The 26,254-nt window shown below is 54.8% G+C and overlaps 1 protein-coding gene and 1 long non-coding RNA gene across 6 annotated transcripts in view; one reads left to right on the top strand and one right to left on the bottom strand.

Annotated features, from left to right (window-relative positions):
* LOC115855497 (uncharacterized) overlaps positions 1-10,993 on the top strand; it is a 34,753-nt gene extending 23,760 nt beyond the window's left edge. Inside the window, exon 4 of the long non-coding RNA XR_004040465.2 lies at positions 10,255-10,993. This is a non-coding gene — a long non-coding RNA (uncharacterized lncRNA). The remainder of the gene's footprint in view (positions 1-10,254) is intronic.
* On the bottom strand, positions 134-19,227 carry PATZ1 (POZ/BTB and AT hook containing zinc finger 1). 5 transcript variants are annotated; one of them, XM_060310494.1, is made up of 5 exons: positions 17,046-19,225; positions 15,601-15,664; positions 9,033-9,204; positions 3,044-3,181; positions 134-1,612 (listed from the first exon to the last, which is right to left on the bottom strand). In XM_060310494.1, exons 1-5 carry the CDS (start codon positions 18,314-18,316, stop codon positions 1,197-1,199), a joined length of 2,061 nt encoding a protein of 686 aa, XP_060166477.1. In that variant the 5' UTR covers positions 18,317-19,225; the 3' UTR covers positions 134-1,196. The 5 variants fall into 5 exon arrangements, with proteins under 5 accessions (XP_060166477.1, XP_030716713.1, XP_030716714.1 ...); XM_030860853.2 differs by having other exon boundaries at positions 134-1,615; positions 17,046-19,224; XM_030860855.3 differs by having other exon boundaries at positions 1,432-1,615; positions 3,044-3,116; positions 17,046-19,223.
* Between the last annotated feature and the right edge of the window lie 7,027 nt (positions 19,228-26,254).

Raw genomic sequence — 26,254 nt, 5'->3', positions numbered from 1 at the left:
GTGGGACTGGTGCAGTGAAGAGGAAGAGAGGTCTCCTGGGATCCCACCCCACCCAGGTGCAGGGGCACAGACTGCCCACCCTCTGGGTCCCAGAGAAAAAAACAGACTCAGGGGAGCAAGCAGAGTAACGTACTAACATTTTTAATACAGTCTGATCAGATCAACTCACATCATAGGGTCAACCTTGGCTTGCTCACGTGTGATACAACTGAGGTGTATGATGTCCCCACCTGCCAGCTCTCCTGCCTTCCAACAGCACTGAAACCCCCTCCCTCCCTGACCAGACTGGCATTTTTAAAATTTTGCATAAAACTATTTCTTCCATAGACTCCAAACAATCAACTAGCCAAGTTAATTATGGTACATCTAAACAAAGTTTAATCCTAAACCCTAACGTGTGACTGCGGTTTACAAAGAGCTCTGTATCACCTGGGATAGCTTTCAGTAGCAATTCACTACAACTGGTCCTAAAAAATAATAACAATAATAATAATAATTAGAGAATTAAAACCCAACAGCAAGTTGAATGGTTAAAATCACCTAAGAACTGAAATTTGGGGTAGGAGTGTCCTCGATTGCTAAGCTTGTCCTAGTGGCAAAATGCTAGCCTTCAAGCAGGGCTCAGAAAGGTCTGGGGCCCTCCGGGTCAAAGGTCAAGCTCAGGGGGCTCTCAGAGGACACTCACCCCATGGTCCACGGGATGCTGTAGGCTTCCAGCTTCCTTAAAAACAGTTGGGCATCAGCATTGTGTAAGTGGGCGGAGACCCTACTGTGGTATCTTTTGAGGGAGATGAGAAGGGGGAATGAGGGATTAGAGAAGGGGCAGGGGACCAAAATCACCGAGGTCCCAGAATGCTGTCAGGTGCAGGTGTGGAATTGGGGTCACTAAGCCTGAGCACCAGGAGCTCCAGCTTCCGCCTGTTAGAGAAACCAGCCCTGGTGTTGCCTTGGAGGCCTGTGTAGTGTTTTCTGCCCTCATCCCATACCGGGTCTCACAGATATTTCTGCCGAGTATCAGATGAGAATCTATTTCTAAAGACCATTGGGGGTTAGGGGTGGGTGACAGGGCTGGAGGGGGAGTTAAAAACGAATAAAAATCTCTCAGCTACAGAACCCAAAGACACCACTTCCCTCCGCATTCACAGCATTTCTCAGCGGTCCCCGGTGGCCGTTTCTGCGGGGACGCAGCATCTGCCTCACTTGCCCTCAGGCCCCATGGGCTGCTGGTCGACCTCAGGATCTACCAGAGATGATGCAAACGCCGACTGAACAATCTGAAACCCAAAGGACTCAAGGAGAGACATGTTCTGCTGGGGAGAGAAAGGCGAGCCAAGGGCAGGGCCCAGGTCCCCCAGAGGGCCCCCGAGGGCCCGGACATGCACCTTCTGGATGTGTTTGTTCAAGTAGGACTTGGAGCGGAAGAAGCTCCCGCACTCGGGGCAGGGGTACTTCTTCTCCCCGTCAGACTCCATTTTGTTTTTGGGGACCGCCATGTCACAGGAGAAGGATCCATTGGTGCTCTGTTTCTCGGGCGTCTTCAGGTCGCTGGCATCCGAGAGGTCACCGTAAGAGTCGGAGCTCTCAATCGGATCCTGATGTGAGCATTTCTGGCCTTCTAGGAGGAAACAGAACACAGAGGAGCGGTGAGGCCAGGCTATGGGGATGCCCCCTCGGAGGGGTCGCCAGGGGCCAGCTCACAGGCTCGTGGAGGGCAGCCGATGGCCAGCCACCGCCCAGCAGAACCCACAGAGGTTCAGCTGGTCAGTCAGGGAGCCTGGCGTGCCTACAGGGGTGAGACAGCAGGGCCTGGGGCTGCCAGCCTCCCTCGCCGCGGACTCTTCATGCAGGCGCACGTGTACTGCTCACCACCATCTCGGCCTGCTTCAAGGAAGGGTATGGAGAGGGGACCGCCTCTGTCTCCACCCAGGACAACCCAAGACCCCCAGCTCCTAGGTGCTCTCTTGGGTGCCTCTGAGGGTAAAACAGCTGTTGTGATGATGCTGAGCAGGTACGCCAGTGGCCTCACCTCTGCACCAGACTGGCTGCACCCTAGCAAGCCAGAACCAGAGCCGCGGGCTCCTCAACCCAGGCAGACCCTATCGACGGCTGAGTCAGAGCCAGTCCTTTTCCCAACGCTGCAAACACAAGCCCTGCCCTCACTGCCTCTGCCTGCCAGAAGCCTTCCAGGCCAAGTTGCCAAAGCACACAGCTTAGAAGGAACTAAACAACTCAATCGGCCAGCTGTCCCTACGCAGGGCCCAGAACAAGGTGGTCCTCGAGACAGCCCTCACTGATCTGCCTTGCCCGGCCCACACGTGAAGCCTCCACAATGAGCTCCTTCCTGCCTGGGTTCAGAGCGCCATGCCGGGAAGGGAAGTCTGTGATGGGAGCGTGGAGCATGCCATCTTTGCCATCTGCCAAGCCCCTGGCGTCATCCCCAAGGCAACAACGACTTGAAAAACCACAGAACAACCCGAATCAACAAGTGGAGGTGGGGCCTAGGGAGCTCTACGCAAACCAACTCGGAGTCGGCACCATGCATCTCACAAACGCGGCCAGAGGCTCTCCGGAAAGGGCTGGTCACAGCAACCAACCACCCCTACCGAGGGGGAAGCCAGACCTTGGCTCCCTCTGCCCACAGGGTCAAAGGAGAAGAAAGCATTCAGCCACAGCTCCACGCCATCCTTAAAGGGCCACAGGCAATGGACAGGCCCAGAGGCTCATCATGCAGGGCTCTTCTTCCTGCCCTGGGCCCGGGGCGTCCCTGCAGGGCTCTGGACGTGGGGGCTGGCCAGGAGCGAGGAGGGTGCTGGGGAAGAGGAGGCGGGGGCTGGATCTCGGCAGGGCCCTAAAGCCTCACTCACCGCCCTGGAGTGAGATTCCCCACTGTGACTTTTGTCCTGGAGGCCACTGCCACTCAGATCTCAAGCCTCCTTGAGGCGGCCAGCAAGCCGGCAGCCTTCACGCCTCCCCACGCCCGGCCCAGCGCCCCCACAACACAGCCTGCGCAGAGAAGCAAAGTGCAGAGCAAGGGGTCGCTTGCCTTTGTTGCCATAGGTCCTGGCGCAGTGGAACGCTGCTCCCCCATTCGGGATGGGCTCCTGGTGCCTGGAGACCTGGGGAAGGGGAACACCGTGGTGGGTTTTAACATGGACCTTTAAGTAGGAGGCAGAGGAGAAACCTAAACAAGACAAAAGGAGATGAGATCCCGCAGCCGGCACACAGACACCTCTCTGCTTCCCCCACGCCTCTCCTCTGGCCGCACTGGCTAGCACTCCTAGAAGGGGCCCCTCCTTGGCTCAAAGGCGCTGCAACCACAGGAGCCACCTGGCTCAGGAGGGAGGGTGGCACTGTCCTTGAGTCGGCTTCTCTGCAGAGCCCGCTCTGCAAGGCTGTGGAGGCTGCCTGGAGGGATGGCCTGAGATCCCACTCTGGCCAGGGCCAGAGGCCAACTACCTCGGCTCGCTTGGCACCTCAGTAACAAGTGGTCTGAACGGATGGTCCACAGTCCCAGACCAGCTACAGGGACCACGGCTAGAAATGCTGTCGGGAAAGTACATGGGGCTCCAGGGCAGCCACGGGACTCCAGCCGGCAGAACACGGCTGAACACGTGTGAAGGCAAACCATCTGCGCAAGAAGCCAGACGGAGGCAAGATGAAATCCCAAAGAAATGCCTCCAGGAGTCCCCCTTCTTCTACCTGTTAAGACATGCTCTATTTTGCAAACTTTCTCACCTTCAGAATAACTGGGTTTAGTAACTGTTTAGACCTTTTGAAGAACAATGAAAATAGAAAGTTATGTTAAAGGGGGTGTGCAGTCATCTCTTATTCACAGTGGTCTTCTTGGTTCGGTTTTGGAGGATCCAACAGGTTCACTTAAGGAAGAAGAAATAGGCACAATCCTTGTCTTTATTTGGGGGGAGGGGCAATCCAACCTTCTGGGATCTGCTCCAGACCCACCCAGATGCTCCAGTCAGTTTGAGCCTCGAGATGCCTCGGGCTGGGAAGAGTGATCTCGGGCCAATTTCCACAGCAGCCACGAGTCTGAGGAGATGGAACCAGGTGGGCCAGTCAAAGGATTTCCACTTGGGTTTCCGCAGGAAGGAGCTGGGACATCAAATCCTCCCACAGTCAAGGATCCAAAAGTGCCTTCGGCAGGAACCAAAACTTTTCGGCAAAAGGCCCACTTGGGGCGCTATGCCTAGATGGTGTCCCTTTAGTCCACTCCAGATGCAGCTGACACATCCTCGGGTCCTTTCTTTTTTTTTTTTCTTTTTTTTTTCTCGGGTCCTTTCATTCCCTCGTTAAATTACAGTCACGGGGTAGCAGTGGGATCCACTACTAATGGGCCAGAGGCTGGAGAGTACTGTGTAATGTCTGCACAAGACTTGTTCGAAGAAAGTCTGAATTGGCCTGGGCTTTCAAATGCTACTGGAACTACAATAAAGGTCACCTTCAGGGAGTGACAGAGGTGTGCAGGCCCAGCGCACCACATGCATCGCTCTGTGCTTTGCAGCCATATGTACAGCTGCTAAATGGCAGAGCCTGGACTCTAACCCCAGGACCACGTGCCACCACGTGGTCCTTCACCACTGGGCAGACTCTCTAATAGTCTCTGTGTCTTGGTCCCGGCCCTAGAAACATCCCTTCAACTTTTGCAGTAGGCTCCATTATCACCATTTACATTCCTGTATTTCTCTGCCATGTTGGTGGATTAGAATGAAAGCTGCGGGTAGACAGGCTGCCATGTGGGAATCTTATTCAACAAACATCCCCCCGATGGTAGCAGCTGGTGGTTCTGGAGGGAAATGGGGGGCTGGGTGAATCTTCCTTCCTTTCCTGACAAAGAAGACCCTCCTGGACCAGATGCTGCTGTCCTGCCCTGCCTAGTAGAGCACGATGTCCTGCGCTGTGACCAAGTGGTCTGCCTGGGGCCAAGCAGGGGACAGACTGACTTACGAGGGTCCCATATAAACACTCCTCGGAGGGAGGCTGTGGTCAGGAAGGAGCAGATGAGACTCACAGGACAGAGGATCTCAGCCCTGCCCCATGGATGGCGCTGCAGCCCTGGCAACCAACAGAAATATCAGGACTTTCCAACTGATGCGATGATACCACTTTAGAAGGGAATTTTTTTCTTTGTTTTTTAATCCCTTGCGGGGCCCTCTGAACTGGTTTGAAGCTCTCTCCACAGGGCAGGGCCACTGCAATCAAGAGGGACGGTAAAGGAGGGAAGGAGCACCAGGAACTATTATGTTTACTCCTTGTGGGAAGAGCTGTGCTGGGGAACACAGCAGATGCTCAATGAAAACTCACTGTTTTCTCCCGAAAAATGGTCTGGGGACCACGTGGCAGGGTCCCCTTGACGCTGCCCCAGCTGCAGACTACTTACTATCTATAGCAAAACCACATGGCGGGTGGTAGGCGTGGATCCACAGTTGCCACCTAAAGCCCAGAATTTAAACACAGAGCAGCTCAGCAGCCAAGTTTTGGGGTAAAACAGAAGCCGAGTTTCTGTGAACGTATCTCTGAAGCCAGACACATTTGGCCAGAATTCTAAACTCACCTGCCTGTTCACCACTGATTAACCAAGAACCAAAGAGGAAGCTTTCTACAAGCATCAGAGTGATGGGGACACTGAGCACACACGTGACTCCACCACCACCGACGGGCCACCCTCTCTCACGCTCCAGATACGGAGAATATGCTACCACGAGGCTACTGCTTCTCCACTGCATTTTCTTGCCTGGTGTGCTGTAATTCGCACTCTGGAAGCAAACCCTCCTTGGCAGCTTCCACATCTGTGCAGGGGTCAGGGACGGCCTTCTTCTTGTCCACACCTTGGTGGGGCTGTGCCCAACTGAGCCGTGCTGGAGGGGGGGCACCAAGTAGGCTTGGGTCAGCTCAGTCCAGGGGACGGCAGGCTGTCTGCGTCTACCACTGGCGCTTGCCTCTGGCTGGAGAGAAGGCTTTCTCTACCTTTTAAGCAGATATTTGAGTGCAAGTGTTGTCTCGGTCAAAGACCGATTTCCAATACGCTTTCCCGCTTCCTCCCTCACACCAGTACATACACATCTACATAAAGACCCTGCTACAGAAACTTAAAAAGAAGGGAAATCGTGGCAATCTACCAAGTCCTTCCCACTGTTCAACTCAACTGATTTCCTCAACTTGAACGTCGGAAACAGGCTTTTGTAACCATCATACTCCTCCCACTGCAAGTTATCTTCTCTGCAGATAGGATGGTCTACGTCCTGATATGTCTCCAGGACAAAGACAAGGTCATCTGTCTCCAGTGTGGGGCTGGACCACCGGCTGCATCTCCTCTCTCCCGTTCTTCACAGGCAAGAGTTGTTTGTGTGGCTGAAAGTAGGCAGATGGATGGGTGGTTAAGCTGATTGCTTAAGAACTGCTGGGACTGGAGGATATCAGGGCACCTGGAAATTCATCTGATCCTGTCTCACCCGCTAACCGGCTGGCTGAACGTTAGCCTTTGCTTGAACCCTTGTAGAGAGAACATCCATTTATTCCTGCAGCTCCTCCTGTAGTCACAGCCTTGAAAGGACGGCCCAGAGCGTCCTGCATTCTGATTCCAGTGTCTCAGTGTCTTTGGCGATCTATCCTCTTCCTGGAAAAACTGCCTTCCCCTTCCTCTTCTTTTTTGGAGGGGAAGGGAGGCGTCTTTTCCCATTTCTGCAGAAGAAATGAGTCCAGAGGTAGAATCCTGCTCCTTCTCTTCTGATGAAGAGCAAAATTGTTTTCTCTTCCTTCTGAGGATCCAGGGTGGTTTAGACTAGAGCCCTCTTCTGTCTTCTTGGAGGAATGGGACTTTCTGCTCCGACTCTGGGACCCAAAGCTGGGTTTTTCTGTTTTAGCTTTTGGGGTTTTTTTTTTTTTTTTTTTTGGCCACGCGGCTTGTGGGATCCTATTTCCCTGAGCAGGGACTGAACCCAGGCCCTAGGCAGCGAGAGCACAGAGTCCTAACCACTGGGCTGACAGGGAATTCCCCCAAAGCTGTTTTGCTTACGACCCAGATCTCGCATTGGCTTTTCTGAGGAAAGGTGGGCTCTGGTTCTACTCTCCAGGCACCCCCACCCTGGCCACATGGCCTGTGGCTGCTGCCCAAGTCCTCTTTACCAGCCCAGGGAAAACAAATCCTGATGTACAATAGTTGTGGGCTTTGCCACATCAGCTGTCTCCTAACTGGGTCGACGTTCCCTGCTATTCCCGGCTGCTCGCAGCTTTTCTTTCCTCCTGAGTGGGGCCCACAGGGGCTGTGGCCCTGGGTCCCCCACTCAGCTCCCTGCCACTTTGTAATCCAGGCTTTATCTCTGTTTCCTCATTGGCGTCCTCCTCCGCCCTAACTGGTTTACCGCCTCTGGTCTCTGACCCCAACTCTCAGGCTGAGAACTTCAACCCTGAAACCCCGACAGTACGCCCGCTGACAGCACCGTCGCAGCAGGTCTCGAGTTAGTTGGGGGCGCGGTCAGGAAGCCACGGGATGAAGCAAGACAAGGAACCATCTCTTCCTAGAGCTGGGCAGCCACAGCCTGATAGCTCTTTCCACACACAGCCCCACTGCCAGCTCCCCGGAGGAAGCTCCTGCCAGAAAGGGCTCTATTGACATATCAGAAAATAGGACAGATGCTTAAGCAGCTTTTCTGACCACCTCCCTGCTTCCACAGCAGGTTTCCTGGTGGTACAAACGTTGACATCGAATGGCCTTCAAGGCAAACCCCAGGTGTGCAGTCCCCGGGAGGAACCCAGCTCAGGGCACCAAGAGAACACCCAGCCACTCAGCAGGCTCCCTCCACCAGCAACCTCAGGGCATGTGGAGATAGCACAGGACGCAAAGTTTCCAGCCAAGGACTGCAGGAGGGCTGCACCTGGTCCAAAGCAGAGTGTCAGCGAGCTGTGTCTTTCCTGACAGTTACAAAGTGTAAGGAGGGCCTCCCAAGTGTGCTGCTGCTTGCAGGGTTCAGAGAACTTTCACCTACCTTGTCTCCTGGGATCCTCACAGCAGCCCTGTGAGGTGGGCAAGGGGGATGTTCTCAACCCCGTTTAGAGGTGAAGAGACTGAGCCTTCGAGAGGGGAAGGGAGAGTTCAAGGTCACACAGGAGGGTGAGGTGGGAGGGGCCAGCTAAACCCTGGGTCCCCTGCCTCCTGGCTTAGTGTTCAATCCACTAAGCCACACTCAAGACTTCCAGAAGTGTTGCGACATGAGTGTCCCAGGAGATAGGACTCTCCAGCCACGTCCCCACCTGGCCAAAGCAAGCGCACCATGCAGAAGCATCCTCACGCTCACCAGACAGCTGCCCCAACTCCTTCAGCAGATAAGGCGCAGCCTCCTCCACTGACGCTGCTTGCAAAACACGAACCTCAGCCCTTCTAGCAGCCAACGAGCCCTGGCAGAAGCTCAGGGACAGGACAGACTTCATCCAACACAACACCAGGGCCACAGATGCCACCTAGGCCAACCTCAGCCGCAAGCATGCTGCCCTGCTCAGAGCACCTGCCACTTTCCGCTCTCATCAAGGCCACAATCTACCTGGGCCTGGGCTCTTCCGACCATTTGTGCTAGAGAGTTTCGGCCCTTGTCCATCTCCAGACTCGACGTCCTTACCTGGCTGCTGACTTTCACGTGCCAGTGGATCAGCCAGCAAAGCTCTTGAGCAGGACCCCTCATTCTCCCACCTCTTGGGGCCTAATGACTCCCAACCTCAGTAGTTCAGTGCATCCATCCTGCCCCCTGGGCAGCAGGTGTGTCATGGGCCCAAGCCTGGGAACAACACTCTCTGCTGTTCTCACTTGCTGAGCTCCTGGCAACTCCTGTTCCAAGCACCCCAGGTTTCTTGGAAAGGACAGGGTGACAAACAGCTGGCTGGGGGATAAGGTGTTTATCGCTCAGTGGGAAGGGAGGGAGGGCTGGCCGTGCAGAGTGGAGCCTGAAGCAGGGTGGTCAGACACCCCCCGGCCTCCCACATGGGCTCAGGCCCATCCCCTGGACATGAGGGAGTAGCAGGGAGATTACCTCGGTTACAGATACTGCAGAAGTTGCTGGGCCCCTCGCTGTGCTTCTTCAGGTGGTCTGCCATGTACGCTGCCCTCAAGTACTTCCCGCATACCTGGCAGGGCACCTTGTCTTCGTGACAGGCCAGGTGGGAGCGCAGACGGTCTCGGGTGGCAAAAGAAGCATTGCAGGTCTGAGGGCAGAAAGGAAAACGGGGTGAGGTAAAAGCTGGCGTCCACATCCGACTCCCTACCGAGCACACTGTGGCACAAAGCCATTTCCGGCCAACACAGGGACTCGCTGTGTAAGAGAACTTCAGAATGCGGCCAGGCTTCCTCCCCAGATGCCAAGTAAGCCGCTCCTACTCCCCATGGTCTTCCCCACAGGACCCCTGAGCTAGGATGACTGGTTCCCACTGGCCCCCAACATGCACATTACATGGCAGGCTGAGTTCTGCAAAACAAAAGAGCTAGGGGCTTTTCATTCTTAAACATTTAAGAACTGATGTTTGTTGCATTGGCTGTAAGTGAATTTACAGAAGAGCTATTGGCATATAAACGGAACAGTCTTCACCTTCTCCACCCTGGGTTTCCCCTGGTTACTTTATACAAAGAATCCAATTTACTCACTTTATTCAAAAGCGACATTAATCGTGGCCACAGGGAAATGGAAAGGAAAGGCAGGACAGAACACAGAGATTACTCTTCATAATATCCGTGTGTGTTTGTATTGAGAAAGCAGCCCATAAAGTGACAGTGTCAATTTTGCGAATGTGAAAATTAGCAGAGAGTGAGGGCCGGAGGCTCCGGGGGCATCTGTGGAACCCCAGTGCTGGTGCCAACAAGGATGGCACCACCCTGCACTGACCAGTGCCCCCCACTGTGCCAGGCAGGCCCCAGACTTCACCTTCAGAGCCCTTCGTCGCATGCAGTGCATCCTCACGGTGGCCCTCGAGGCAGGCCGTGCTCTCACCCCACCGGCCAGGAGCTGCAGTCAGTACCACACCCTGGGAAGGCAGCCCCGGGTCCCCTGACTCCGTCTCAGCCCTGGGTCTACCCCCAACATCTCTCCCCCAGCCCAGGCCTGCATGGCTGCCCAGCCTTGGAGGTCACGGAATGTCGGGAAAGCCCTCAGGAGAGTTGAATCTGGTGACCTTCACTATTTTGGATCCATGGACATGTCTCAGGAGTTCTAGTCAAGGTTGACTCATTTCTTTTCTCTGTACCTGTGTTTACCATTTTAGAGCCACAAGAGAAAGCAACATTCACCTTTAATTGCATCACAGACCAAACGTTAACCCACTGAAGACCCGCCACCCCGTTAACTGGCTAGAATGGGGGTGTTCCTGTGGCTCCACTGAACAGAAACAGATCCTGAGACCTTAAGGTAAGCGTCTGAACACTGTCACCATGTACAACGTCTATCTATTGCTTTACTGTACAATCAGAGTGAGAAACAAATGCATTCGATGCTGTGGAGGTAGAAGACACCGTGGTTGCTACCCCAACCCCAAATGTCTGCATCAGGACCAGCTGAGCTCTTCTTAGTCGTTATCTTTTGAATAAATGTTACGCATTCGAATAGAACAATTTATGCTAACAAAATACAGTTGACCCTTGAACAGTTTTCCAGGGTTTGAACTGAATGAGTCCACTTATATGCGAATCTTTTTCAACAGTAAATACTATGGTAGGTGGTACACCATCTGCAGTTTGCTGAACCCGCAGATGTGGAACCGCGGACGTGGAAGAATCACATACACAGAGGGCCGACACTAAGTTGTATGTGTATTTTTGACTGCTCGGAGGGTCGACGCCCCTAACCTCCGTGTTGTTCAAGGGTCAAGTGTACTGCTTTCATGTTTTATATATTGAGTTTATTCATCTGACAAATGAGGGAGCTAAGTTTAGAGAGTAATTTGCACAAAGCACAGGGCTCAGCTACTAGAGAAAGCAACACCCTGCCACTGCCGGGCCAGTGCCCTCCCGATCCTCCTGGCCACCCTGGGGTATTCCCCTCCTCCCCGATTTACAGCCGGGCAGACAGAGGTCCTGAGAGGACTCGGGGCAGCTGGACTGAGAACCAGCCCCTGAGCATGTGTTCTTACCACCTCCAGCCTCAGCAGAGGTAGCTTCTGGTAAAAGGTGTGGGTAGTTTTTATCAGTGTGCTTGGTAGCCAGGGCTGTCCTGATAGAGGTGACAGGTTCTGTGCAGGGAAACTTGAGCACTTAGGTGACTCAGAAAGCACCATGGGTGCTTGGTCTCATGGCCACAGGTGGGCCCCCCGGCAGGGACCTTGTGACCCAATCATAGGCCACAGTGGGTGGAAAACTGAATCTTTCCCCAGCCCCACCAGACTGTAAACCAGAGTAAGGGGTGCCGTGAACACCTGCGGGAGATAGGGGTGCACCTGTCGATTTATCTGGGGACGGGAGCCGGCTTGGCCAGACAGCGACTTGAGGACCACCGCCACAATGGCGAGAGGCAGTGTGGTCTACACCGCAGAACTCAAAGGAGCCAACCATGGACCAGGTGTTACGAAAATGCAGCTGAAAGCACACATTCAGGATCCCACCTTCTGTGGCCCCTGGGAGAGGGTGCCACTAGAGGGATGTGAAAGAGATGCCTTGTTTCTCTTGCCAACTTTCTTTTGGGATGTGTCCCTTAAAGCACTGCCTGTCATACTTTGCTAACGAAAGATAATGGACAGCCAGACTTCAATTATCCACAAGTGGATTATCCATTTGGGGGATTAGCTAAGCAAAATTAAAGCTGCAGACCAGGCTGAGTTCTCCCACCCTGTCCTCCATTGATTATCTCTCAAGGAATGAAAGCAAACTTTAGCCTGAGCAAACATAATTAGGAATGTAAATCTGCTGCTGGGAAAACAAAACAAAACGAAACACAAATGCAACAAAAACTATCACTGTGTTACAAAGCCAAGCTGAAATGGTGGTTGGCTTCTCTGTGCCAGGATTGACCCTTTGTGGCTGGAGTACCCAAGGCTTTCTGAACTGTGAAAGTGCCCAAGTCCGAGTCTAGGCCTGCCAGAAGTTCAGACAACACCAAACATAAAAGGCCTCGTCACTTAACCCAGGAGAGAAAGGAGAGAAAGGCTGAGGAGAGAGATGGATCTCAAAGAAGGGGGTGCCCGGAACCTCCATGCTGGGGCCACTCAAGAGAAAAACACTTCCTGTCCTGGAGGCAGGGAGAAGGCAGAGGGACCCTGACAAGATCAGCACCCCAATCAATCGCCGGTGGTGCTGGGAACGGCCGCCTCGCCCCCAGCCCTGCGCACAGGCAGCCTGCTATTGCTGGAGGCGCACCTGCCAGGTCCTGGCCCAGCCCCCAGAGAGGTTCATCACCACTCAACACTGAGCCCCAGCCAGGCTCCCTTCCCTCCCTGCCAGTTTCTCCCCGTCCCAGACTTCCGAATGCTTTTCTTCCCAAGGGTTGAACAGCTCAGGAATGGGGCCTCAGTGGTACCAGGGGCACCGGTGCACACCTACTCTTGGTGGCCTTTGAGCCTGGCAGCCTCAGGGGGTATCTTAAGTAGTCTTTTCCGTACCCTTGGAAAAGTCTGAGGGCAATGCATGTGGGCTTAGCACCATGGGCCTTGCTGTCATACCCTTGCTGTCACACCCTTCTTCTCAAGGGTGTCAGCTCCCTTATTCCCATTTCAATTCCTAATGAGTTATCCCTCCAGCCCAAACCCCCCAACCAGCCCCCAAGAAGTGGGGCCACTGGGAGCAATGGGAGAGGTCTGAGCTGTTCTAGCCTCTCGGCTTCAGGATGAACTCCATCTGGGGTCAATGTCCCAGCCCACAGCACTCACAGATCGAGCAGCATTGGGACATCTGGGCCATTTAAGCACACTGAGGCCAAACCCCAAGGAGACTTGCGTGTCACTGCCAAGCCTGAGCCCCCATGCGCCCACGTTCGGAGGGCTTTTCCCCTCAAGCTGTGGCACCCGTCTCTGTAACTGGCCCCTACTGTCTCCTCTGTGGCATCAGGAGGGACCGAGAGGTATGGCCCATGCCCAACTCTGCCAGGGGCTAAAGGAACCAACTCCCAGAGAGCTGTCTCTTCACCTCTGATACTTTCAGCAGACACACCATGCAAAACAGATGCCCCAGCTGTTTAACAAAGCCCAGGCACACCTGGCCAGCCAGCTCAGAGCCTGAGAGGCAGCACGTCTTCACCTGCACCTGCCAGGTCACTGTTAGGGGAGTTCTGGCTGTGGGGCTGGAGGCAGGGCCAGCAGGCTTGTGAGAGTGTGTGTCGGAGGGGCAGGGCAGGAGCAGGCTCATACACCAAGGGACAGTGATGTCAGTGTTATGACACAGACCAAGGACAAAACACACAAAGCCTCAAATGTTAGAATGAAAACTTTTATCATCACTCCTATTATCCCCGCAGAGCCCGCGGGGACTGAAGGGCACACCACTGGGATCCGACGGAGGTCTACATCTGCTTTATCAGCACCCAAAGCCATATATTGGGATGACCCAATGTAAAGCTACTGGTTAATCTAGTTCCTGAGCAGACCTGCTAATAAACCTCAAAACCACAAAAGTCTAATTCACAAGCCAGAAATGAAAGCGGACCTGTGTGAGTGGGAAGGGACGAGGGCAGCACGGTTGGCCCAGTTGGAGTTGCGCCGGAGTCTCCTCTCCTCTGGAGGAGGATTCACTCCCAGGGTGGGGGGAGGGGTGGCCAGGCCCCATTCTAGAAACCCCTTAGGGGAGGTGATGCCAGGGGAGGGGAAGCATGTAAGCCAGTGGCTTAGTTCCTAGGAAAGCATCAACCTCCAGGCAAGGTCAGACACCCAGGGGTACCATCTGCTAAAGAGGGAAAACAAGGCAAGAGAGCCCAGAAAGAAACGTGGAGACCATGGGGAGGACCCAGGAAGGAGCCCTTTGCTACCCCTATTTGGGGTCCTTGAGCTGGGAAAGAGTCCAAGTCACCCAGGGAGGAGCTGGGCATGGTGGGCAGGGACCACTCTGCTGGCCTCTCCCAAAAGCAGGGGGCTCAGACCACTGCCACTGCCGTTCCCCTCCACAGAAAACCCTCTCGGGAGGCCCCGGCTAGCCCACAGGCCACTGGGTAAAGGCCCGGCTGCCCTCTGGGGCAGTCCAACCCTGCCTCAGATAGCCCGGCGGGGCTGGGCAGAAGAGAGCGTTGCTGGAGGGTGCCGGGCCCAGGTTTTCGAGGGCTGGGAAGGATTTTTTTAGAGAAAGGGAAAAGGCGGTGTCAGGAACCGAATGGGACGACCTCCACAAAGCAGGCTGGGCAAAGTCCCATGATGGCAGGTCGCTAGGAAGAGATTCCAGGGGCGGCAGGCCGCTGCTGCTCCCAACCCACACCTGGAAAAAGGGCAGAGAGTGCAGGTTACCCCCCCAGGCCACCGGGCATGCCCCCACTGCCCTCTGGGCTCCTCCTACTCTGCTGGGCTGCTCAGCACACTACCTGGGAGAGTCAGAATGTGCTCCGTGATGAGAGACAGAGGGAGAGGAGGCAGCGAGGCACAGGCGCATCCCAGCAGGCCCACCCCCGGTCTCCTGGCCATCTGGGAACACCACCGCACCTGGCCCCTGGGGGCTCTCTGCCCCACCTACAGCACGTCCGTCCATCCCTCCCTATTATCGGTCTCCCCAGACCCTCCTCCTTGCCACCAACAGGATAAAGAGAAGCAGGTCACCCCATCAGACGTTGCAGTAAACACCCCACAACTCTGTTTCCCACTCAGATGGTAGGAACTTGGCCCAGGAAAGGGGGTACGACCAAGGAGAAGATAGAAGTGTGTTTTCCACCCACACAGGAATGCTCAGTGGCCAGGAGAGGAAGCTCAATTTTCTGGGCATCACAGAGCCCCCAGATACTGTTCAAGCAGACAAACCAAGGGTGAGAATCTTGCCCAGCCTCCCCTACCTACTGCTACACAAAGAGCTCTCAAGGACAGGAAACCACCTCGCTTTCCAGTTCTCAGAAGCCCTTGGCTGTGTGCACACGTGGCTCAGGATGGGTTAAGCAGGTGCCAGTGATCGCACCACTCCCTGCCTCCTTCACCCCCACCCCTGCGGCCTGGTGCTCTGAGCTGAGGGGACCCAGAAGCAGCTCCAACTCAGGTCAGGCTGCTGGGCATACAAGGGGAAGAGTTGTTGGCTGGACCACCAGGAGCCCTTAAGAAGCCATTCCCACCCCACGGTGGCCCCTGCAAACTGCTGGGAACCAGAAGCCGGACCCAGTGGGGTGCCAGTGCCCCCAGGACGACACTTGTCCAATGTGGCCCACCATCCAAGGAGCTGGCAAACGCCAGGAGAGGAAAGCCAAGCAACAGAGCAAAGACAGAGACGGGTTGGGAACCAGGACCCAGCGACCAGGAAGGAGGGGACATCAGCGGTGGGAGGGAGGGGGCTGGGGGAGAACAAAGGAGAAGAGCAGACAGACGGTGGGGGGACAGAGGGGGAGGTGTGCACAGCGGTGGTCAGTCAGCCAGCCCAGCACGCACAGCAGCTGGCTCATGGCCGTAGCTGTGAGGACAGCAGCATTCTCTTTCAGCCCATCTCTGCCCCGGCCCAGCCCCTACCTGACACTTGTGAGGCCGCTCAGAAGTGTGCACCTGCTTGATATGTCCGTTCAAGTGATCAGGCCTAGAAAAGAGAACCAAAAGAGACTTTAAAACAAGACCTTAAGAAAGGGGGCTACAAGCTTGGCCAGACCCCTGCCCCGACAAGGCTGGAGAGGACTCCCTCACCCCACCCCAGCATGACAAAGAAAAGTCACCACCCAGCTCTGGCTCCTGAGGCCCAGGCCTCTCTGCCCTGGATTTCTCTAGAGGGGGAAGGGGAGTGAGCATTTGTCTCTGACCTTGCCTACCCGCCTCCCCCCACCAGAAACTCAATGATTTCTAGGACCCAAGGAGGGGACTTTAGAATGAGACTGGGCTGCCTTGCTGCAGCCTTTCCGGGAGGGGGTATGTGTGATTCATTGTCCAGACTAAAGCCCCGTAGAAACTCAGCATTCCCCTCCCCCAGCCTCTCCCACCACAGCAGCCAATGAATGCCACCCGGATGGAATTCAGTCCCCAGAGGCCAAGGGATGAAGCCTTAAGCCCCCAGCTGGGCTGGTAAACCAGATGCCCGACAGAGCAGGTGGGCAGGGGCTGCCTGACCGGTACGACTGGTTCCTGCTTGGGGCCCCTCTGAGGGAGTTTTCCATTCCTACGTTCATACACACAAGGCCCTCAGTACCCAGGCAAGTTAAAACGAGCCTTTTATTCTGAATATTCTCTTAAGAGGAAAAACAACCCTCTGCTTGCAGACAAGTCTTCAGTTCCTTATCAGGCTCACTAAAAAGTCAATCTAAAACGACATCCTGCCCTCCTTCCTCTCTGTCCAGTGAACATAAAGGGGATCTGTGGGTTCAGGTGGGCTCTGGAGCCACCAGGTCAGAGCAGATCAAAGGCTTTGCTGTTCAGAAGAGACTCTGGGTGCCCAGCTCTGTGCCCCGTGATCCCAGGGCTGTGAGAGGCAAGGCCGGAGTCTACTGACCCAGGATTGCCAGTGCTGTGCGGGGGGACATGGAGGCATGGGAGCGTAAGGAGTCCCAGATGCACTTGTTTCGGTCCCTCCCCCGGCGGCCATTCATGCGGGGAAAGTCGCTGGAGGAGCCTGGCCTCCCGCCCCCACAGGGGGCCCCTCGTCTGGTGCCCGAAACACAAAGGGAGCCCAGGGAGAAGAATGGTGAGGCCCGGTGGCTGCGGCCTGAGGAATCCGGCCCCTTCCCACAGGCCCCAAGGAAGAGAGATGGTAGGGCACGCCTAGTGCCAGAGAACTTCCCTGAGGGAAGAGAAAGCAGTTCTTGGCCACATCATCTCAAAATCAGGGCCGTTAAAACACTCTCCCCAAACCTGACATGGCCCTGCAAGGTCAAGTGAGCCCCCTGCAAGTCTCACACCCCCAGCTCTTGGAGAGGAGCTAGTCCATGAGTTAGGAATAGGACAAGTCATGGGGGATGGGCACCATTCCTCACCTGGAGAAGCCTTTCCCACAGCTCTGGCAGATGTAGGGCTTGCCCACGGACCCATCGTGGGACCGCACGTGGTAGGACATGCGATCTTTCCTCTTGAACCGCAGCCCACACACGGGGCAGGAATAGGGCTTCTCCCCCGAGTGGGACAGCTTGTGCCGATTGAGATGGTACACATCACGAAAGATCTTGCCGCAGATCTCGCAGGCCACCTGCTTCCTGGTCCGGCTCCTCTTTCGGGGGCCGTCGGGGTCCTCAGAGATGGGTAGCCCATTCTCACCCAGCCTCGGAGGAGGAAGGTCGATGTAGCCCAGCTGGAGGCTGGTGACACCATGCTGGGCCTCGTGCTGCCGGAGCCGGTTGGCATCAGTGAACACCTTCCCACACAGGCCACATGGAAGGATGCCTGCCTCCCTCAGGCCCCCTGGGGACCCGAACATTGAGTCCAGCAGGTTGGCCTTCCTTGGGCGGCCCCGGCCTCGCTTGCCAGTCAGGGGAGGGGCACTGGATGCCACATTGGGGAATGGGGAAGTCAGCAGTTGGGGGGACAGGGGTCCGGCCACCATGGGCAAGCGGTCCACCCCAGGTAACACAGGCAGGGAGGCTTGGCTCGCAATGGCTGCACCAGCCGCCCGAGCTGCCTCCTCCTCAGGCTGCATGCTGCCTGCGATGCCATTGCTGTTGGCTGCCAAGGCTGCCCCATTGGTCATGTCCAAAGGGAAACCCAAGTCCGAGGTCCCAGGGGGACGAAACAGCATGATGTCAGCCCGGGCAGGGGGCACCAGGATCTGAACATTGGACTGTTTGATGACTTCCTGGCAGATCTCAATGACCGACCTCATCAGCAGAAACTTAGCGGCCGTCATAAGCTCGGGGAAGCTCTCCAGGCGAACCACAATGCGGGAAGTGTAGGCGAAGTCCAGGATGTCCCCGAACACCTTGGAGCTGATGGTGTGCATCTCCAGCTCCCGGCTGCCCCCAGCCCCGCCGCCCGGGGCCGCCGCTGCGCCCCCCACGTCAGCGGGACCCCCGTCTGCAGCTCCGCCGTCGCCCAACTGGGCGCTGAACACCGACTCAAAGTACTCGCTGCAGGCAGCCAGGACCGCGCGGTGCGCTGGGAAGCTCTCGTCGCCCACCCGCAGGAGCACGTCGCAGAAGCGCCCGCCGTTTTTGCGCTGCTGGTTCAGGTTGTGCAGCATCTCCGTGCTATGTCTGCTCACCTGGTAGGTGTAGCAGCCCGACGGGCCGCAGGAAGCGTCGTTCACTCGCTCCATGGCCGCCGCCCCCTCCCCACAAACCGGGCCGCGTCACTTGCCAGCCCCACTCCCTTCCCCTAGGCAGCAAGAAGCGGGGTGCAACGAACGTGTCTACACTCCCCACACGTGCCGGCCCGGGGCTCTGTAGTCTCGCAGGTGCGCGGAGCGCACACACCCCCTGCCCGGATCGGACTGTCTAGAAGGCAGGGCACACCACCTCCCACATAGCTGCCCCCACCCCTGCTGGATCGTGCACTCCTCTCTCCTCTCCGCCCGCCCGCCTCCCCTTCTCGGTCTACCTCTGGGGGGTACGCGAGCACAGAGGTGCGCCCCTCCCGCAAACGCGCCTGCCACCTCCCCTCCCGCCCGCCAGGCGGCGCCGGCGCGCAGCCAAGGGGGAGCGCGCGCGCGCGCGCGCAGGGAGGAGGAGGAGGGGTTTGTCGCGCAGGCGCGCGCGCCGCGGTTTTACCCGGGCCCGCTGGGGGCGCGCGCTGCGTCCCCTGCAAAGCGCGAGCCGGGGCGGGGGCGCCGGAGCGGAGGAAACAAAAGGCTAAGGCTAAGGCGGCGGCGGGGCGCGCACCGGGGCGGCAGCGCGGGCCGGGTCCCAGAGCTTGGCGGGCGGAGTCGGTAGCGAAGGCTGGAGCGGGCGGGCGGCGGCAGCGGTAGGGCGGGCCCTTTCCCGGGCCGAGCGAAGGCGGCGGCGGAGCGGCGGCGCTGCGGCCCTGGGCTCCGTGTGTTCGGAGCGGAGGAAAGATGGCAGCGGCTGCACTTCCTCTTGCACTTTCACCCCTGGGGGGAGGAGAAGGAGGGGGCGATACCAACAACACCCCCCCTCCGCTTGCAGGAAAAAAAAAGAAACGGCGAGCTCGGGTTGGGGGGCCCCCGGCGCCCCCGGCCCTGCACGTGCGCACCCGAATCCCTGGCCCGGACCGCCCAGCGCTGCAAACTTTCCACTTTCTTTGTCCCGAGCCCCCCCCTCACCCAGCCGAGGATGCACGTCCCCCCTTCCCTATTTATACACACCCCCCCGCAGCTCCGCTCCCCCCCGCTTCCTGCCCCCCCTCCCCAGTCCCCTGCTCCGCCAATGCTAGCGCAGACTGAGCCCCCGTCCGGCCCCCGCCTCGCCACCCCGCCCGCGGGGCCGGGGGCTGCAGTCTCAGCCCCCCCGGACCAATGCAAACGAAGCGCCTAGCCAGCAAACCAGCTCCCACTGCCCCTCCCTCCCCGCCAAGAGTAGCGGAGAGCGGACTGGGCGGGGGGTGGGGGGAGACCGAGGGGCGCAGATGTGGGCCCCCCAGCCAGCGATGTGCACCCGTAAGTCGAGCGGGCGTTGGTTACCCTTCGGAGCCCCCCTTCGATGCCCGAAATCCCCAGAAGTCGTCTGCAAGCGCCTCCGCGCTACCAACCCCAGAGAGGGCTCGGGGTCCTGGCTGGGGGCAGGCCGAACCTTCGGAGCTGCTTCTGGACCCCGCTCACTGACTGAACCGAAGGGGCTGCGCGCCCGGGAGAGCTGGGGATACGAGGCCATCGTCCATCCTCTCCCCCAAACCGCCACACGCCAAGCTTTGTGCCCCAGGGAGCGGAAAGTAACCAGCTCGGGGAGGCGACAACATAGAGGCAAGGGCGATGGGAAGGGGCAGGGGTCCCCGCGCACCCCAGGGAAATGGGGGTACTGGACCCTCCAGGGAGCACCCTTTGGCCTCCTGAGGTCGGGAGCATCCCCGGCGCCCGCAGCCCGGCGAGTCGCCGAGCGCTCGGGCCATGAGCCCCGCCGGCGGGCCTGGGCGCTTTGTCCCGGCCGTCCGGGAGATGCTGCCGCGCGCGGGTTGGACACAGAGGTTCTTCTGCCTGGGAAGAGCTGGCGGCCGCTGCCAGGCAGCCCAACTTGGAGCCCTGGGCTGCAGGCACCGCGTGTGCGGGCGGGAAGTTCCCACAGTTGCAAAGAGGGAGCGAAGTATGTGTTCCAAACTTTCCACGGTTCCAAACTGAGCGCTTCCATTAAGAAAAGCGGTGTGCGGGGGAAAAGCATTCTGGGTATTAGCATGCAAATGAACGGGCCAGGCTTCCAGCTCCGCTCGGGATTCCCACCGCCGCGCTCCCTGCTTGCGCGGAGCCACGCGTGCCCACGGGTTCCGGGGGTGGCACCGCGGGAGGACCAGAGTTCGAATTCGACACCTGTGCTCTCTGGTTGAGTGTTTTGGTGACGGTCACTTGGCCTCTCTGAGCCTTAGTTAAACACAGTTTCCTAATATGTAAACCGGGGACAGCAACACCTGTCTCTTGAAGTGGTGAGGTCTGCACAGCACATAATTCTGGGCTGGGTGTCTCTCCTTACACAACTCCGCCCTTCCTGGGTCGTAGTAGTTGCCAAATGCCTGTTGGAGAAAATAAATGATGAAGCTTAGAGGGCTGAGGGAAGTTCCCCGGACCCGGAGCCAGGCGATCTGTGTTCTAAGCCCAAACTAGCTGTGCCACCTCAGGCCAGTGCCCTAACCTCTCTGACCCACAGCTCAGATTCTTTGGTGGATTCGGGGAACCGACAATTTTTGTGTTTGAGAGCAGCCACAAAGAAAGAGGGATCTGGGGCTTCCCTGGTGGCGCAGTGGTTGAGAGTCCGCCTGCCGATGCAGGGGACACGGGTTCGTGCCCCGGTCCGGGAAGATCCCACATGCCGCGGAGCGGCTGGGCCCGTGAGCCATGGCCGCTGAGCCTGCGTGTCCAGAGCCTGTGCTCCGCAACGGGAGTGGCCACAGCAGTGAGAGGCCCGCGTACCGCAAAAAGAAAGAAAGAAAGAAAGAGGGATCTGATTATTGAGGGCCTACAGTATACACACAGACTCTCTCCAAGGTAAATATATTCCCATTCTACCAATGAAGAAACAGGAAAATGAATGACTTGCCCAAGGCCACACAGATAGTGGTGGAGCCAGAAATCCAACCGGTTAACCCGGATGTGCCCCTTCCTTGCCAGTGGCTTCTGAACCCCCTCAGTGTCTCCACATGAACAAGGAATTGGTTCTCAGTCTGCCGTGCTTAGAAAACAGGGTGCTGAGATGTTCCTCCCAGAGGGGTCATGCTGTGAACGTGGGTTCACAGAGTGCTCTCAGATCACTGATCCACAGTGCTCTGAGGAAAACAGGGAAGATGCACCAGCCCCATTTTGCAGAGAGGAAGCCTGAGGCTCAGGGAGCTTGAGTGATTGGCCTAGGATCCCACCATGAGGAAGTGGCCAGACACAGATCCAGATCCCAGTCCTGACCGCAACTGGGAGCTTTTTCCTGCATGTCACCTTGGCGGTGTAATTGTGCAGGAGGCCTGTGATGATCTCCCAATTTCATCTATAACTGAACCTTCAGTCTTGCCTATATCTTAGGCTCTTTCTCTTTCTTTTTTTTTGAATTGAGGTGAAATTCACATAACATAAAATTAACCATTTTAAAGTGTGTAATTCAGCAGCACTTACTACATTCCCAATATTGTGCAAACAAGACCTCTGTCAAGTTCCAAGACATTTACGTTTCTAAAAGAAAATTCTGTCCCCAATCCCCACTTCCTCCAGCCCCTGGCAACCACCAATCTGCATTCTGTTTCTGTGGATTTACCTGTTCTAGATATTTAATATAAATGGAATCATACGATATTTGATCTTTTGAGTCTGGCTCTTTTCACTTAGCATAATGTTTTCGAGGTTCATCCACGTTGCAGCACTGTTATTCCTTGTTATGGCTGAATTCCACCATATGGATATACTACCTTTCCTTTATTCATCCGTTGATGGTCTTATGGTTATTGTGAATAGTACCACTATGAACATTTGAGTGCAAGTATTTGTTTAAGTATCTGTTTTCAGTTCTCTTGGGTATATACCTACCAGTGGAATTGGTATCATATGATAATCTATGATAATTCTGTGTTTAACTGTTTTCCACAGTGGCTGCACCATTTTATATTACTACCACACACGTCTTTTTATGAGCAATTGTAGAGCTGATCAAACCTATTTTATGAATAAACATGCTGAAGCCCAGAGAGATTAAGTAACTTGTCCAAGGTCACACAGCAAGATTCAGACTAGAACCAAACTTTCCAGAGTCCCTAGCCTTCCACCCACTAAGAGCCTCCCAACCTCCTTCAAAGACCTGAACTACTTACCTGAGCATTCACTGATTTGACAAACCTGTCCAGTGAACAACTAAGTTAACTGTATTATGAAGCTCCTTCTCTTCCTTCAACATCTGTTGAAAGAGCCCACCGCCATGTTCCCAATTTCCAGGTCGCACCTTGACAAGATGCAGAGCTCACAATCCCTGCGTCTGCCTCCTGCTGCTGGCCTGGCAGGCCCTCTTCTGTTGCCATGGAAACCACGCACCTCCGTTTTGGCAGTGCACCAGCTGGACAGCGAACTGAGAGCATCCTTGTCTCCCAAGCTAAGTGGAGCTTCAAGGTTACTTGCTCACTAGATCCGTATTTATTGAGCACCTACTAAGCACCAGTTCTTCGAATTTTTTTAAATTTGTTTTAGATGCTAGGGATACAGCAGTGAACAAATTAGACCATGGACCGTGCCCTCAAGGAGCCCACAACCTAGGGGAGGAGACAGACAAAAAAAACAAGGACGTGAAAAAGGCTTCTCCTGGCTCTCCTCCCCCATTCTTCAAATTCTCCCATCCTTCCAAGCCCTGCTCAAACCCCACTTCCTCTGGGGTATCCTCTCCACAAGCCCAGATCCAAGTGATAGCTCCTCTCATCTCTCACAATGCTTATTTTTTTTCCCCCGATTGCAAAAGTGATACGTGCATTGCAGGAAAAAGTAGACAATGCATGAAAACACAAAGAAAAAAAAAGATTCCTTATAATTTCATCACCAAGAGTTAAGTGCTGCCAACATATCCTTCTGGTCTTTTTCCCCTTCTACATATGTATAATTTTTTTTTGTTTCAAATAATTGGGTCCTGTTTTATATACCGCTTTATAATGTTGCTTCATAACAATATATTTTCTTCCCAACATGTTTCGGTGTTCCTGTTTTGGAACAGGGGGTTAACAATAACAGCGAACATTTATTGAACACTAACTGTCAGGTGTGGTACTGAGAGCATTACTTGGTTTACCCTCTGTGATTCTTGAAATTCCCCTGTGAGGTACCTACTCTGGGGTTCTCATCTTACTGATAAGGGCACTGGGGAACTGCCAGATGAGGAAGGGACAGGGATGGCCGAGTGTGCATAAGACAAAGTGGCACCTAGACCCCGGCCGCTCCTGGGGCCTTCCCCATGAACCCAGACTGCCAGGCTTTGGTTGAGTGATTGGCCATGAGCCAGGGACCCAACAGGAGGGGGTGATGGAGGGGCACCCTCGTTTCTGCCGGACAAGAAGAAAGCACCCTTCTCACCTTTATCAGGCTTGCTTAGAAGGCCTGTGATGCCAGTGCGCTTCCTTGGCTGACTCTTCAGTGCTGGGCTGTGTTTGGCTTCCTAATAACAGTAGGAAGGTCATTCATTGAGCCATCATGGCACCTCGTGCAGGAGCGGAGCTCAGGGTTTGGAGCCAGACAGACAGTGTAGCTTTGGGTGAACTGTGCCAGAAGTTTAGTGTCCCCAGCCCTCCTCTGAGGATAGGCTTACTGCCTTCTTTTTATAGGTAAGGTAACTGGGAAGTTAGGTGGTTTGTCCAAGCCTGCACTGGTGGAGGGTGGGGTCCAAGTCGAGTACAGCCCTCCCTGAGTCTAACAGCCAGTCTCTTAACACCGAACCCTGGGCCTCTTTTCTTTCTTGACTATTGGGTTTCCTTTGTGACTGGGAAGTGTGCAAATCATCTGCCTGTTCTGGAGGCCTAGCTTTTTGAGCTTCATTGAGGAGCCTGAAAAGAGGCCCAGGAATTCCTGCCTCCCCACCCCCACCCGGCTTATCTCGACCCCTCTGTGCTGTGGTCTCCAGGGCCTGACAGGGACCCTATGGGCCGTGGTTTATCATCAGGCATATTTCCTGCCTCTTTGTCACCAGCAGGACTTTCTTTCACTTAATCGGGAACAAAAAAAAGCAAAACTTTCTTTCTATGTAATTGTTTTATTTTTTCTATATGCAAATCTATGAGGATTTTCTGTTTTGTTCCTAATTAACTGAAGGAGAGTTATGGTGCCACTGGTGACATGGGGACAAGAAACATGGCAGATGATAAACTGTCACACGTGCACACGCGTGCACACACACGTACGTGAAAGACAAGTGGCCAACCAAAGAAAATTGGCTCCAGAAGCCAGAGAAGGAGTTAATATCCTTAACATGGAAAGAGTTCTTAAAGTGCAATTAAAAAGTAAACATCCCCCAAATTAGGGTATTTGTTTTACTGCTTTTTTTTTTTGGCTGCATTGGGTCTTCATTGCTGCGCACGGACTTTCTTTAGTTGTGGTGAGCGGGGCTACTCTTCGTTGCAACATGCGGGCTTTTCATTTTGGTGGCTTCTTTTGTCACGTAGCGGGCTCTAGGCACGCGGGCTTCAGTAGTTGTGGCGCGCAGGCTCAGTAGTTGTGGTGCACGGGTTTAGTTGCTCCGCGGCATGTGGGATCGTCCTGGACCAGGTATCAAACCCGTGTCCCCTGCACTGGCAGGCGGATTCTTAACCACAGCACCACCAGGGAAGTCCCTGTTTTATTGCTTTTTAAGCATTTTGTGAACTTGAAATTTTTCAAAATAAATTAAGTAAAAAAAGAACTCCACACTGCACAATATTGTGAATGTAGTAAATGCCACTGAATTACGTATGTTAAAATGGTGAGTTTGGGGAAGGGTGGGGGAAAGAGATAGGGAGTTTGGGGTCGACATGTACACACTGCTATATTTAAAATGGATAACCAACACGGACCTACTGTATAGCACAGGGAACTCTGCTCAATGTCATGTGGCAGCCTGGATGGGAGGGGAGTTTGAGGGAGAATGGATACATGGATATGTATGGCTGAGTCCCTTTGCTGTGCACCTGAAACTATCACAACATTGTTAATTGGCTATAGTCCAATATAAAATAAAAAGTTTTTAAAAATGGTGTGTTTTTTTTAAAGGAACCATTTAAAAAAAATAAGTTTATTTATTTTTGGCTGTGTTGGGTCTTCGTTGCTGCGTGCAGGCTTTCTCTAGTCACGGTGAGTGGGGGGCTACTCTTCGTTGCGGTGTGGGGGCTTCTCATTGCAGTGGCTTGTCTGTTGCAGAGCACAGGCTCTAGGCGCGCGGGCTTCAGTAGTTGTGGCACGTGGGCTTAGTTCCTCCATGGCATGTGGGATTTTCCCGACCAGGGCTCGAACCTGTGTCCCATGCATTGGCGGGCAGATTCTTAACCACTGCACCACCAGGGAAGTCCAAAACTGTTGAATTTTATGTTATGTGAATCTTACTTTAATTTAAAAAAAAATTTTTTAACGAAAACCCTAAAGGAAAAAATGTGCAAAGGACGCAAGGAAGCAACGCACAAAAAGAGGAAATGCAAATGGCCTATAAAAACCAAATACTGTTTCCAGTGTACTGATTGGTCTCTGTTTAAATGTGGCTTCCCCAGACACCATAAGTAGTTAACTCCTCCTATGTTTCCAGTAGTGCCCAAAGCTGCTCCTTTCCCCTTTTCACAACACCTCTGACACCACTACTTCTCAAGGTAATAATTACTCCTTAAATTGTCTTCTTTCCCACTAGACAGAGGCTCCCATGGCAGAGACTCCTCCTATCTTGTCCCCACAGTATCTTCACTGACCAGCACAGTGCATGTGACTCATAAATACTTGAATGAATCTATGAAAAAAATCATTTTTGGCTATCAAATTATCAAATATTTTGCTAACTGCCATTATGGCTGCAAGGGCCCAAGAGGACCATTATACCCTGCTGCTGAGAGGGTACATTGGTACAACTTTCTGGAAAGCAGTCAAGGGCAATATGTTTTAAAAGCGTAGGAAATACACTTACCCTTT

This window comes from Globicephala melas, chromosome 13 (assembly GCF_963455315.2).
Source record: "Globicephala melas chromosome 13, mGloMel1.2, whole genome shotgun sequence".
Classification (NCBI taxonomy): domain Eukaryota; kingdom Metazoa; phylum Chordata; class Mammalia; order Artiodactyla; family Delphinidae; genus Globicephala; species Globicephala melas.
This window is presented reverse-complemented; position numbering and strand designations above follow the sequence as displayed.